This window comes from Monopterus albus, unplaced genomic scaffold (genome assembly GCF_001952655.1).
Source record: "Monopterus albus unplaced genomic scaffold, M_albus_1.0 scaffold115.1, whole genome shotgun sequence".
NCBI lineage: Eukaryota > Metazoa > Chordata > Actinopteri > Synbranchiformes > Synbranchidae > Monopterus > Monopterus albus.
This window is the reverse complement of record NW_018127995.1, coordinates 1,209,392-1,222,706: the sequence shown is the minus strand read 5'-3', so window position 1 is coordinate 1,222,706 and position 13,315 is coordinate 1,209,392. Positions and strand designations below refer to the sequence as shown.

At 43.5% G+C, this 13,315-nt stretch overlaps 1 protein-coding gene across 4 annotated transcripts in view; it reads right to left on the bottom strand.

Moving 5' to 3' along the window:
• Positions 1–13,315, bottom strand: part of kcnh5b (potassium voltage-gated channel, subfamily H (eag-related), member 5b) — a 119,345-nt gene that overhangs the window by 32,730 nt on the left and 73,300 nt on the right. For all 4 annotated transcript variants that reach the window (XM_020611583.1, XM_020611584.1, XM_020611580.1 and 1 more), the window contains 2 exons: positions 10,530–10,589; positions 8,214–8,406 (listed from right to left, as the gene is read on the bottom strand). In XM_020611583.1, the coding sequence (XP_020467239.1) occupies positions 8,214–8,406; positions 10,530–10,589 (253 nt within the window). The remainder of the gene's footprint in view (positions 1–8,213; positions 8,407–10,529; positions 10,590–13,315) is intronic.

The window sequence follows — 13,315 nt, the reverse complement described above, 5'->3', positions numbered from 1 at the left end:
GCTCTGGGTACGATGTGACGAAAAGCAGTCAACGCTGTCCACAAACTGTCACAACACCCAGAGGAATACACATGTAACCCTTCCAACGTACTGTCGCACAATGCCAACAATGTGTGTGTGTCACTGCGAGTGTGTGGATCTCATCTCGACACTCCCTCCTCTGCACCCCCGGGGGCCCCTTCCTCACTGAACACCCAGCAGCAGCTCAGGCAGCAGGACTCCTGTGGAACGAGTCCCCGGAGATCAGCGGCTATACGCCAATTAGCCGTCTGGATGTGGATCCAGTCACAGAGGCATGGGGCGGAGGAGGTGCTGCTGGGTGTGTGCATGAACCTAGGTTAAAAATCAGACTGAGGGTGAGAGGGGATGGATAACACTGGTGCCATGACCCCATCACCAGGCTTTGTAATGCTGCTCACTACTTACCCACAATGAAACCACTGCTCACCAAGTGTTTACACCTTCATAACTTCACTAGAACTCAGTCTTCATACTTCTGTGTCATCCTTGATTGTTGCGTTTTGTTCTCAGACCACGTATTAGTACTAAAAGTCTTCACATGGTTCAGATGCTGCAGCTAGAATTTTTTCTAAATCTAGACAAGTCGACCACATTACACCAGTTTTAGCGTCCTTCCAGGTCAGATCAGACTTTAAGGTGCTTCTATGAAATCCTACTGTAAATGGGCGTTCCCCTTCACACATGATTCCATCCAGTGCTCTCCGCTCACAGGATACCAGGCTCCAGTCTGTCCCCAGAGGTAAACAGAAGTGTGCAGGCTGCAGGGCCTTTTCCTATCATGTCTGCCTGCTGACATCAGACTCAGTGGAGGCATTTAAATCCAAACTCTCATCTGTACGCCATAACTTTCAATCAGTGGCACAGTGTTGATTACTTGTTGTCATGTAATTGCTACTATTCTCCCACTGGCGAGTTTCAGTCTCAGTGCACCTATTAAACCCAGTTATGTGCAGTATAGTTCATATTGTACTGCTGACACGATCACTGAAAACCATCTGAAATCATCTCTCGAACCCTGTTTGTTTGTCCCCTTGGGCACTTGATCGTCCAGGCTGTGTGCCTCTCTCTCTTCTCGTCCCTGTCAATCAAGTCCACTGTGCTGGACCACAGCCAGGCATCAGTGCAGATATCTGCATCGTTCTTTGGTATTTATTTATATGCCTGTGTTGGTTTTAAGTGCTTTTTTTTGCCTATTTGAGGCCAAACTCACAGTTAACATCCTGACAGTAGTGTTGATGACACAGAATGCTGCTGCAGCAGAGACAGGAATTGCCTGTGGGTGTGTGTACACCCTCGTGTTGCTTTGTCTCACCAGACATGGGTCCAGTAAGAGGCTGCTGCCTACAGCTGGTGTGCTGATGCTGCTGTAACCCCGGTCAGGCCATTATCCTGCAGAACGGAGTAGGTGGATCCACTTCTACATTAGCTATGACACCAATATCCACCAACAGCAGCATTAATGGCCCTTATTGCAACAGAGGTACTACTACTAACATTGGAAGCATCCGCTCCACTAACTGCAGTACTGTCACTCCAGATCTTTGCTAAATGTTGCATTTACCTACAACAGACAAACAGTTACTATGCAGTATTTGAATTTGTTTACATTTTTCCAGTTTGACATGAACTAATTGATGAATTGTACTTGCTGTGTTCATAGGAGAAAGAGGTTTAATGAAGCTCATTCTATTCTCAACAAGAGGAATCAAATCTGCCTCCAAGTCTCAATGTGAGCAGCATGACATTAATTAGAACCACTTATGCTAATGAGACCATTAATTAAGATAAGTGATGTATTAATTACCACATGGTGTCTGTGGTGCGTCTGTGCTCACAACAGTATTTATTTGAGCTTGTGAAGCGTGGAGGAGTTATTTTATATTTAAAAAATCTTCCAGCCCACATGGACACTTGTAAGACACCAACAATACAATTCATTTATCTCTGCTCACGTTCACAACTCCAGCGCTTCACACCCATCGAACCAGCAGGAGTCCGTATGTTTGGAGGAATCCTGGCTGAAGACTGAAGTAAACAAGTGGCAATCCTTCACTTTTTACCCTGTGCAGAGAATTTGATGTATTTTGAACAAATCCAGGAGATTAGAATGTGCTGAAAACATACCCACTAAAATAAAGGCTCGTCAATCTACACCACACTTCACTGCTGTGCTGTTGTCTGCTATTCCAACATTTAACTTTGTATAAAACTAAGTACAAATCCACAAGTTTTTGCTCGATACAATTCCTTTCACTTTTAACTTTGTATAAAACTAAGTACAAATCTACAAGTTTGTTTGCTCGATACAATTCCTTTCATTTCGTTTTGAATCTTCATGTTTGCATACAGAGGGGGAAGCTAAGATGAGCAGTGATCTCTGGCTCGCTGGCCTGGACACAGACTTTGTCAACTTAGTGTTTTAGACTTTTATTCAGGATTATATTTCATTTGATTACAAGACATTATGGATTGTAAGTTTGTTCATGTCACAATCATAACAGCACTGAGTTACACAGTAATTTCACCTCCAAATATTTTTCACTAAAGTCAAACCTGTTGTTTAGACTGACTTCCTAATTCACATGGGCTGAAAAATTATCAGTGAAAAAGTGAAGTACTGTAATTTCAAGTCATCTGTCTGAAGTATAAGTCATGAACACCAAGTCAAAGTCAAGTCTTTTACCAGTGATACTCAAAAAAGTCTCAAGTCCTCAAATTTGCAACTTAAGTCTGGCTTGGGTCAAGTCATGTGACTCAAGTCCCCCACCTCTGCCATATGTTTTGGTTCACAGTCAGTATGTTCGTGAGCCAGTAGATGTTTCTATGCTCCTGAATCGGTTGTTTTCATTTTCTTTGGTGAAACAACAAACTAACTAAATGTAGGCGTCATGTACAAAGCTTTACTTGGGTACTTTACAGGACCAGAGCCTTTACCAAGTGGGGCCGTAGAGTAATCAGCTGGTCGCTGATTTAAGGCGGCAGCTCACAACTGCACACAGTTGGGAAATCTCTAGTCAACGTGCTATCATGAGCAGAATTTGGCAGGTGGATCTAGCTCAATCCTCTTGGTTTTACTGGAGCTGAAAATCTCCATCTGCTTGGTTTTCTGGAGGTTTCAGCCAAGAGCTCCGAAAAAACCAAGTACAGCAGGTGGAGCGCATAATACCGCTACTTCCAAGCTCAATTATAGCAGCCTTGGTTACTGCGTAAAGTTGTTTGGTTTACAGCCCTGCTCAAGTGTGCACATTTAACAGACTGGGAACAGACGTGTCTTTGTCACTGATGATTTGTCTTAGAAGTTCGCTGCTCTGATGGTTCTCACTTTCTGGTCTCAAGTTGAAAATCGTCTCTCCCAGCAGCCAGTCAGTGCAACACATCACACCAAATACCAGTGAGCTTACTGGCCTTCGACGTGGCTGCTGCTGGTCTGAAGCAGCTGGGAAAGATGCAGCACTGATGGTTTCTGGATCATTTCCAAGCTTCCAGAATCAGGATCATTTGAACCAGGATGACATTCATCTACTGACATCTCCATTAATGTCTCAGAGATCTGTTCGCCAAAGCAGGCTAAGGCAGAGGCCACAGTAAGCCTGGTGCATTATGGGAAATTGGGGGGTTGTTACTGATGAGTATTTACTGGAGCTGACTCAGTTTTGCCTTGTTAATGGGGGAAAAGCATTGTTTTTGTGTTCATGTGTATGTGTTCATTTATCTGCATTTACACGCGTGCGTGTTGAGATACTTTGTCCCCCAAGAGAAAACTCATTTCAAAGCCCGTACATGGAGACATTAAAGATCCGTGAAAAAGCACAGCGCCGCCCGAGTGTGTGTGTGTGTGTGTGTTTGTGTGTGCGCCTGATGCAGCTGGACACTAATGAGAGCAGAGTGTGTTACAGCCTCAGGGAGCAGCCTCGCTGCTCAGCCTAGGGAAATCAGTGGCTCTAAAACCACAAGCAACACATACACCTTCCATCCTCCTCTTCTCCTTCTGCTCTGCCTCATTTCTCACATCTATCGATTCCCTCTTCATTTCTCACCCTCTTCCTCTTCCAAAACCCCCGTTCTTCCACCCTTCCCCCTCTCTGTCTGCCTCTGTTTTACTGTTCATCCTTCTCTTTTCTCTTCATCTGCTGCTCCACCTATTCCTCTTTGTCTCTCTGTTCTTTACCTTTACTTCTGCCTCCATCTGCTCCACATTCAGCCTTCTCTTTTAATCTCCCTCCATCCCTTTAGCCAGATCATTCCTTCGTTTCTCTGTCCCCTGTGTCCTCCTCCAGCTCATCTTCCTCCCCCTTTCTTGCACAGTGCAGTTTCTTTTCTCTTCTATGAACTTATTCTAATATAAAACAAGATAATGTTGAGCAGTTGCAAATCCCCCTCAAAAAAATCTCTCCTTCCTGCTTTTATGCTCATGTGCTCAGTAACTGCTTATATTATCAGCCAGTCCCTTTGCGTGCGGTTGTTAAGAGAAAGACTGCCAAACTCGTGAGACTGGAGAGCGTGTTTTTTTGGTGCAAATATAAGTAAATATTATTAAAGTTCAGCTAATGTCTCCTTCTCTCACTATAAAATCGGTTTTTCTTTATGAGTTTAATCAGCAGCGCCTTTCCTCCTTCCTGCTGCTCTCCCACAACATCCATCCACAAACTCTTTTAAAACAATAACAAATGGGAGCTGATAAATCAAAACCACTTTGACATGATAAATGATGGAAACATTCAGAAACATTTTTCTTTTTTGTACCTGTCTTCTCTTACGGCTTCTCCATCATCTGCTTTGTTTTCTTTCCTTTTCACCGTGATAGAAAAGCTAAGTTGGCTCCTGTGAACACACAGACACCCACTCTCCTTCAGCCTTCTCTCTCCTTCCACCACCCTGTCCTCCTCCCTCCAGCAGCTGTGATCAGACAGCAGCTTTACTCTCCCACTCAAACACAGGTCACATGAGACAAACTAAAGATTCAAAGCACAAATCAAATACATTTTCAAAAGGTGATTTCTGTCATTTTAGATAAACATTGCCATCCTGACTTGTGTATATCTTTTGATGACATAAAAAGGGGTGTACTCTGGATGAGTGGTGGCCTGATACTGCGGCTCCACCTCTGGTCACTACTGTGCAGAATCTGGCTGCAAAAAGCAAGATGGCCGCCTACAAATCTGAAACATTTTGGCTTCACCTTTGCATAGTGGCAGGAAGTGGTGATGCATCATTCTTTTTTTTTTTAAACAGTTTATATTGTGAACCAAATTCCTGGTGAACCGAAATCAAACATGTCAACTTGCTGGTGACGCTAGAGGAAAGGTCAGAGCACCCAAAACCTTCATCTCCATCTTGCTTTATTTATTTTGATCTACTCTACTTTGCTGTGATTTCTTGATGAAACTTGACACAACGTGCACACGTCACCAACATCACTTCTCTGCTCATGAACGTGAAGTGTTTTACTAGGCAAATGTTGACTGATGACACAGCAAACACGAGAGACTCAAAAAACAGTCATCAAATACACTGTACTTATATAAGAGGGACAATTAAAAACAAAGCTCTGCCTGATTCTCTCTTTGAGTTATATCACCTTAGCATAAAACCCTCACCCAACCAGATTTATGTTGTTTTCTCATTAAATATGGTCTGTGCTCTGATATGGTGTAGATTGAGAAGGTTGATAATAATTACATTTGGAAATCCTTGAGGTTAGTAAGTGAAATTCACAAAGTCAAAGAAAAATGAAATGAAAGCAACCAGAAAAGTTAGGAAGTACTCAGAGCTTTTCAAGAGTGTGGTGAATCCATTTTAACAGAGGCTGCAGCCCGACTGCCTCTGAAAACCTTTGCAAACATGTGATGTGAAATCATGTATGCAAAGCTTAAAATTACACTGCACATTTAAAAGTGAACGCCTCAGCCTGGAGGAAACCCATCTCTGATGTCTGTCCCTTCAGTGCCACAGCAGCTGATGATGACAACCATCTGACAGCTTACTGATTAATGTCCTCAGTGTGATGAAGCAGTTCATCAAACATCTAATGTGCTTTTTATGAACCTCTGGCTTCTGCCTGGTCGGACTCGGCCTCCTAATGAGGCTCAGGCAGTGGAGAGGCAACACAAATGCACAGGCCTCTGCACTTCTTATCCTTCCTTCCACTTTTCAAATGTGTCTTTTTCTGCTACGATGTTTTTAAACTTCCCAAAGTCTAGTGGTTAAGGCGCAGGGCCCATAAGAAGCTGTCTTATGGGCCCTGCTAGTGGTTTTGAGACTGTGCTTTTTTACCAGCAGTTCTATGTGTGCTTGTCTCAATACTAAGCAGTTTCCCTGACTTTATCTCTGTTAGCCTCCTTCCGGTTCTGTCGCTCTTCTCCTCCTCATGAATATTACAGTACGAGGCTGTAGAGAGCAATATGTACGGCTGCAGACAAGAGTCTGACTGTTTGTGTTCAACATTTGACAGTCAATGTGGCGTCTGCTGGCTGCTGCTTCTGCACGTCTTCCCTGCACGTCTATCCCTTCACTTTCTGTTAAAAACCAAGCACCAAATCATGTGACTGTTGTGTATGAGTGATTGTCACCTCAGTTGAAGGATTGTGTGTTTTTCTAGATGCATGAAGAGCTTTTTCTTATGAAACCCACTCAAATCTTAGTGGAGAAGGTCAAAAATGCGTCACCATCATTTCGTACTTTCTAAAATTATGATAATGTGTAATAAAACCTTTCTAAGACAATTAACTGTCAGCTGCTGACCTTGTCTCAAACCCACTAAATGCTGTTTTTGTACAAGCTGAATAGTTTTAAGTGCGTCTCCTCTGCTTTATTGTGACATGTCTCAGTCACATAATGTTCTGTCCTTTTCGTGCCATTAGCTTTCAGGCCTCCATTCCTGACCCAGACACAAAAATTATGCATTTACAGTTTCTCTATTCCTGATATGAAGTGTGTGTACTTTCCTGTTAAACTATTTATCTGGGGAGTTTCAGTGGTCCAGGGACAAAGGGGGTTGTACTGTGTGCTGTACAGATTGTAAAGCCACTACAGGCAAAATTGTGATTGGACTATAAAAATAAAATCAGACATATGATTTTTCACTGTGAATGTTTTAATGCTGCAAGGACATAAACAATATTTTCTAAGGTTTTATAGCTCATGTTCTGGTGCTAAACAGTGAAATTGCATGTGTTCATATTAACTAAGGAGTCTCAGTGGGGTTTTGTGGTGGACAAACTGGAGAAATGTGGAACCACAGGTATTTGTGTGTTGGTCTCAGGCAATATGTAGTTTAAGGAGTTCTTGTTCAGGGACACAAAAATCAGGGAGGAGAGAATTTTATTCATACAAATATCCTCAGCGCCTGATTTACCACGGCTCGACAGAGAGAAATGGCTGAAATTTCCCATCGGGAGAAAGCAGGCGTACAGTCTGCGGCCCTGCTGTCAGCGTGGCAGCTGTCCGTCATCTGAGACCTTGTTAGAGTTAGGAACATGTTTGAGGAGGGAGAGGGTGTTTGTAAATCACATCACTCGCCAAGACGGAGATGTGAGGGACTTTTACAGGCTTTCAGCTCAAACCACGCTTCAGTTACTGAACAAAATAAAAGGCAGGAGATGACATGACTGCAGCTGCAACATATGTTTGCTGATTTCTGCAACCATAGTAAGGTTCGGTCGCTGTAAATGTACACGTTGTTCTACACGTCCTCTCGGTCCATACGTGCACAACAGCCTTCAGGCAGCAGATCTGAAGCGGGGGTGTATTCAAAATAGCACAGCTGCGGCTACACTCATTTACATCATCAGTGCTGGCAAATACGCTGCTAAATGTAAAAAAAAAATCTCAATGCCGCAACATTTTCTGTGCCCGTCGTCGATTTGCAAGCTGCTTAGTAACTATACAGTAGACGTTCAGAACATGGGGACCAGTGGAGCATCACAACTTTCCTACTAATCTGCCCAACTAACAGTCCACAGTGATACCACAGAGTTATAGCTGGAAATCCTCACACTGCTATTTTTGCTCGACAGCTGACAAACAATTCATTATGGCATTTATTTTAAATTTATTTCTGTTCACTGACCAATCAACTGACTGATTCTCCCACACACAAATATTCTATAAATCCAAGGCAATGAAACAGTTTCATCACACGAACATGTCCTCCCTCCAATAAGAGGCATCTACTAAATCACATGGCCACATACCTAAGATGGCGATGACCTCGTCATCCTGGATGACCTCCAGCGACCCCGAAACCACAAAGCACAGGGTGTCGACGCTCTCCCCAGCATGGAAGATCAGGTCCCCAGGGGCGCAGTGGATGGTCTGGAACTCCACGGCCAGGGAGCGCAGACAGCCGTCACTGGCCAACCTGAAGGCCGGATGTTCGTTGAACACCTGAGGGAGTTATAGTCCAGTCTCAATGGCAGCACAAGATCACTGGTAGAACTGGTAAGCTCTGGTTTGAAATGGTTTTCCAGTGGAGAGTGAGATGAGCATGAAGTTTTGCAGCAGTTCCAACTTGAACATCAGGCATCACTTGAATTTTACACTGTTCGTCACTGACCTCAGTTAAGTTTTATTGTTTTAACCCCCCTCCTGAGTCCTGCTGATATAAACTTTTAACACTCAAGATAATTTTGTGGAGCTTCTGTCTTTGTCTGGTGAGGATGTCACCAGGGTGAGGGTTTGTGTAGGTTTGGTATCAGGAACAACACGTCAAAATCTGTGCATCTATTGATTGTTGCTGCTTTGTCTAAAAATAAAAATAGATTTGCCAAACCAGCTGACAACTGTAAATACAAAAAGCATCTCTGTAGAAATACTTTACATTAGAAAAAGAAAAGCTTCTATTGTTTTGTAATTGGTGTGAAGCGTTAATGAGGATGATTAGGATTTTGTCCATCCAATACTTTGGTGCACAGCAGGTCACCTTTTATTTTAGTGTCAGACCAGAGCTCCAGCTGAATCCTAAAACTATTTGCTGGCCACATTCCTGCTCTCCTCCTCGTTTCTCTACTCTGTAAAAGAAGTCAGTTACTGATATGCAATCACGTGCACAAAACATAAAAACCAGCTCCCACGCACTGAGACAATCCATCGCAGTACCAGTGAAGGCTTCAGTCGGTTCCGTCACTGAGATGAGTGGAGTGTTTTCATATCGCTACCTCCTGTCAATCACCTAAAGCCCTCAAGAAGAAATGCAAGTCTCCATCAGGAAATAATCCGTCCAAATCTGTCTTTTCATTTAGGTCCTTTGTTTAGTTGTGACAGCAGCTGGCACTCTGTCAGCAGTCCCAGAGTCCAGCACAAGGTGACTGGGGTTTGACGACTACAAAACCCAGAAATCCAGGTTTGTCTGAAAATCACCATCACTTGCTGCTGCTGCAAGGTGCTTTACATTTAACAGTACATTTACTACAGTTATACAGTCCTACTTTTTTAACCAGAGGGTGGCACGGTGGGGAAGTGATTAGCACTGTCGCCTCACAACAATGAGGTTCTGGGTTTGAACCTCAGAGCCGGCTGGCTGACCAGTCTCAGCGCCGTTGGCTCACGCCCCCAACAAAGATTTTTGAATGTGTTAGAATATAAAATCAGAATGAAATGACTTTAAAGCGTATCAGCAACAGTTCAACGTCATTAGGACTCATTCCTGTAGAACTACTGTACTGGGAAATGAACCACTTGGACTTGGATATGTGACCTGCAGTGAGATTTGATTGCACTGAATGACAGAATGGATTTTAGCTGATGTGAATGTTTGTCACTGAGGAAGTTGTCACACAGTTACACAACTGTAGATGTCCTTCATTCAGATCCAGCTCAGCAGTTTATGTGCACTCAGGTTTTGGGAACCGTATCAGTCGTGTCATGTGATGCCTGTAACTCAGGACACCTACAGTAGCTGCTGTTTAGTGTGCAAGGAATATATTTCAGTGGAGTGAGTATATGAATGTCCTACTCCACAAATCTAAAAGCCCTTTGTTTAAAGACATAAATATGGGCTTTTGTGGCCAACTCAGATATTTGGAAAATGTTCCTGCAAACTAAGGTTAGACATTTGCGCTTTATCTTTATAAGGACAGTCTTATCTTCACTTTTTATTCTGAAGCTCGGTGTTATTTACCTAGATAAGCAGCAGTTACTTGCATTAAGTTTAGGTTCACTTGCAATACAAACGAAAAGCTATTACAAATTTAAAAAGTAAAAGCAACCAGTGTTGCACAAGGCTGACAAACTGAGGAATCTTTTCAAGCTCAGTTTGTTTTTACATCAGATTTGCAAAGGACTCAAGAGCCCCAGAGCAAGATTTGGAAGTCATGTGATTCATGTTTTCTTTCAGATCTTTTTACAAACAAAACCAATAGCATCAGACACCTACAAATTTTCTGTTGTATCAAACTGAGCATTATTAAACCCCACAGATAAACCCCACACTGTCCATCTTCTTTCATTTTTAACTGTGAACCAGATTAAGTGAAACATCCCGTGTGTTTAAGAAAACAAAACACACATACCTTCCTGTTGAGATGAACACAGATATCAGCCCGCATGTCCTTGGGACAGATGGATAAGACCTGGAGGACAGAGAAACATGCAGGAGTCACACTGGCCTTCACAGACACTCATCTGTTTGTCTTTGCCAAGACAAGAGCATTCACTAAATCTCCTCTTCTTGTGCAGGTGTCCCTTTGCTGCTGCAATAAATCCTCAAGCAGTAATAGCTGGAAGTCTGTTAGCAACAAGTGGAGTCCCGTGGTGTCCAAGTGAAGTCAAAGTGCTCGTCTGGTACATTTACGACATGACTCAGACCCATAGTTCTTGTACACATGTTAGTGAATATGGTCACAGATTCTGTTTCTTGCATCAACTTTAAAATTTAGATTCCCCCAATGACGCGTCACAGAAACAGGACTCTAAACTTCACACAACTCCACCCACAACCCCCCAGGCTGCCTCTAACACAGATGCTGAGGCAGAACAGTTGTGCCAGTTTTAACACCTCTTGTGGTGGAATAAATGAGGGTCAACTAATGGTCCATGTATCATCCCATCAGCATGATTTCCGTTTATCTGACTTGTCTTTACCGTGCACAGAGAGTGACCACTGTGACTGCACCTACAGAACAAGATGGTGTCAAACTATCAGACATTTACGTGGATTCTCAATTAGAGGTAAATGAACATTCCTCTCCAGTTCACCAGGGATGACAGAGGCCTCTGTTGTGTGTTAGTTCACAGCCATTACTGTACCAGAGTCAAATTCCTCATGTGTCCGACATACCTGGCCAATAAAGCTGATTCTGATTCTGACCACCCCCCATGTACCTTAGAAACAGATCAGCGTGGTGGAAAACTGCTGCAATAATTCCACCTTAACTGGGCAGCGTAACAGCAGCTCAGAAATCCTGCACCGTCTTTGACACATGTTGTACTGACTTTGCTTAAAGTCTGTTACTTTACAGCTGCTCATCAACCGGGTGTCCGTTCCATCATATCTTGAAAGCAGAACTTCTAAATGAATTCTCGCTCTCCTCTGTTTCCCATGCAACATTACTGCAGCTTACCGCAGTGTAGATATTCAAGCTCGTCTTGTAGCTGCGTTCATTAACTCCCTCTAAAACAACCATCTGCCAAGAAGCCTAAAGAGGAAACTGTAATCGCTTTCTCCAGCTCATTACACAAATTCTGAAATTGAGCTGAATTAACTGAAGCATTTTGGTAAAACAGAGAAAACAAAATATTATCCCTGTGTCCACAATCCTGCCTTGTTAAATGTGAACAAAACTGGCCAAGGGGAACAACAAATCATCTAAAAGCCTTTGCAACACCAAAACACCACACAGTGGTCTGAAAATCTTTGCGCTATTTAAAGTGGAGGATATTAGTAGCACAGAGACGCCTGCAGCAGCCGCTGCTCTTTTTTGGGTGTGTATTTGCATAAACAGCTGACTGTGTACTGTGTAGAGTAACTGCTCCCAGAGTGACAGAAAATACCCACTAATTGGCCCCAGCTCTGCCTACCAGGTATTCACTATACACTGAGAGTGGGCACAGGACTCGCCTCATGTCTCTTCAAGCTTCTGCAGTTATCTCTACAAAAACTACAAAAATAGGCAGGGAGGAGCCTCAGGATCCAAAATCCAAAACTACGAATGAATGTGGAATTGAATGAAAGATACAGGAGGAAGAAACAGATTCAAACAAGACAATTATGAGACGATTATATGAAATCATCACAAAACGCCTTAATGCTGACTAAGGATTTTAAGGCTGGCTGGTTCCCAGCGCAGCAAAGAGAAACTGCACCTAATGTTCCTTCAGAAGTGACAGGGGGAAATAAAAGCCTCTTTTACACAAAGATCATGGCAATGGCTCCTTCAAGATGGCTATTTTGATTTAAGCCCTTTTACACTTTTAAACTTAAAAGTTGTCAAACTGCCGCTGCTGTGTTCCCTCTGCACTGCTGCCAGGATCCCAGCACCACAGGCCTGATGCTTATCGTGATGCTGACGGTCCATGTACATCATCTCTGTTTGACAATGAAACAAACGGGCTGTAACCTGTTCTTGTTTGATACATTTATAAATGGAAATCGACAATCACAGGAGCTACTAGAGCATGTGCATCCAGCTCTGTGCGTCTCTTTGAGGGCAGCGCTACACACACAAAGGCATAATCCCTCCCACAGGGTTGTGCATGGATGTGACTGTGTTTATTCCTGCTTTAGAATGAAACCGATTCTCTTTGCTCTCGCTGATGCTGCTCGCTCTCCTCATTCACTCTCTAGCTCTCTCTCTCACCTGGTGTCCAACCCCCGATTCTACCTTGTCCCGTTTATACAGGATGGGGGGGGAGAACTCATCTCAGAAAAAATAGCACCTCTTGTTGCGGCATTTTGGAGAGTCAGCATCGAGCCCCTGTGCCGGGACTGTACCTTTTATGCAGAACGGCAAGGAGGAAAACCAGCGGACAACAATCTGGCGGGATTTAGTCTCATCAGAGGGGAAGGTCTGTTGATTACATTTAGTAATGTGTGTCAGACGTTCAAGAGATACAGCAGCAGCACTGAAGCTCACTTCTGTTTCTCAAAATCGGTTTTTCTAAAAATATAATCTTCCATACATCCATCCATTTTCCTCCACTTATCCGGGACCGGGTCGCAGGGGCAGCAGTCTAAGCAAAGATGCCCAGACTTCCCTCTCTCCAGACACTTCCTCCAGCTCCTCCGGGGGAATGCCGCGGCGTTCCCAGGCCAGCCGAGAGACATAGTCCCTCCAGCGTGTCCTGGGTCTTCCCCGGG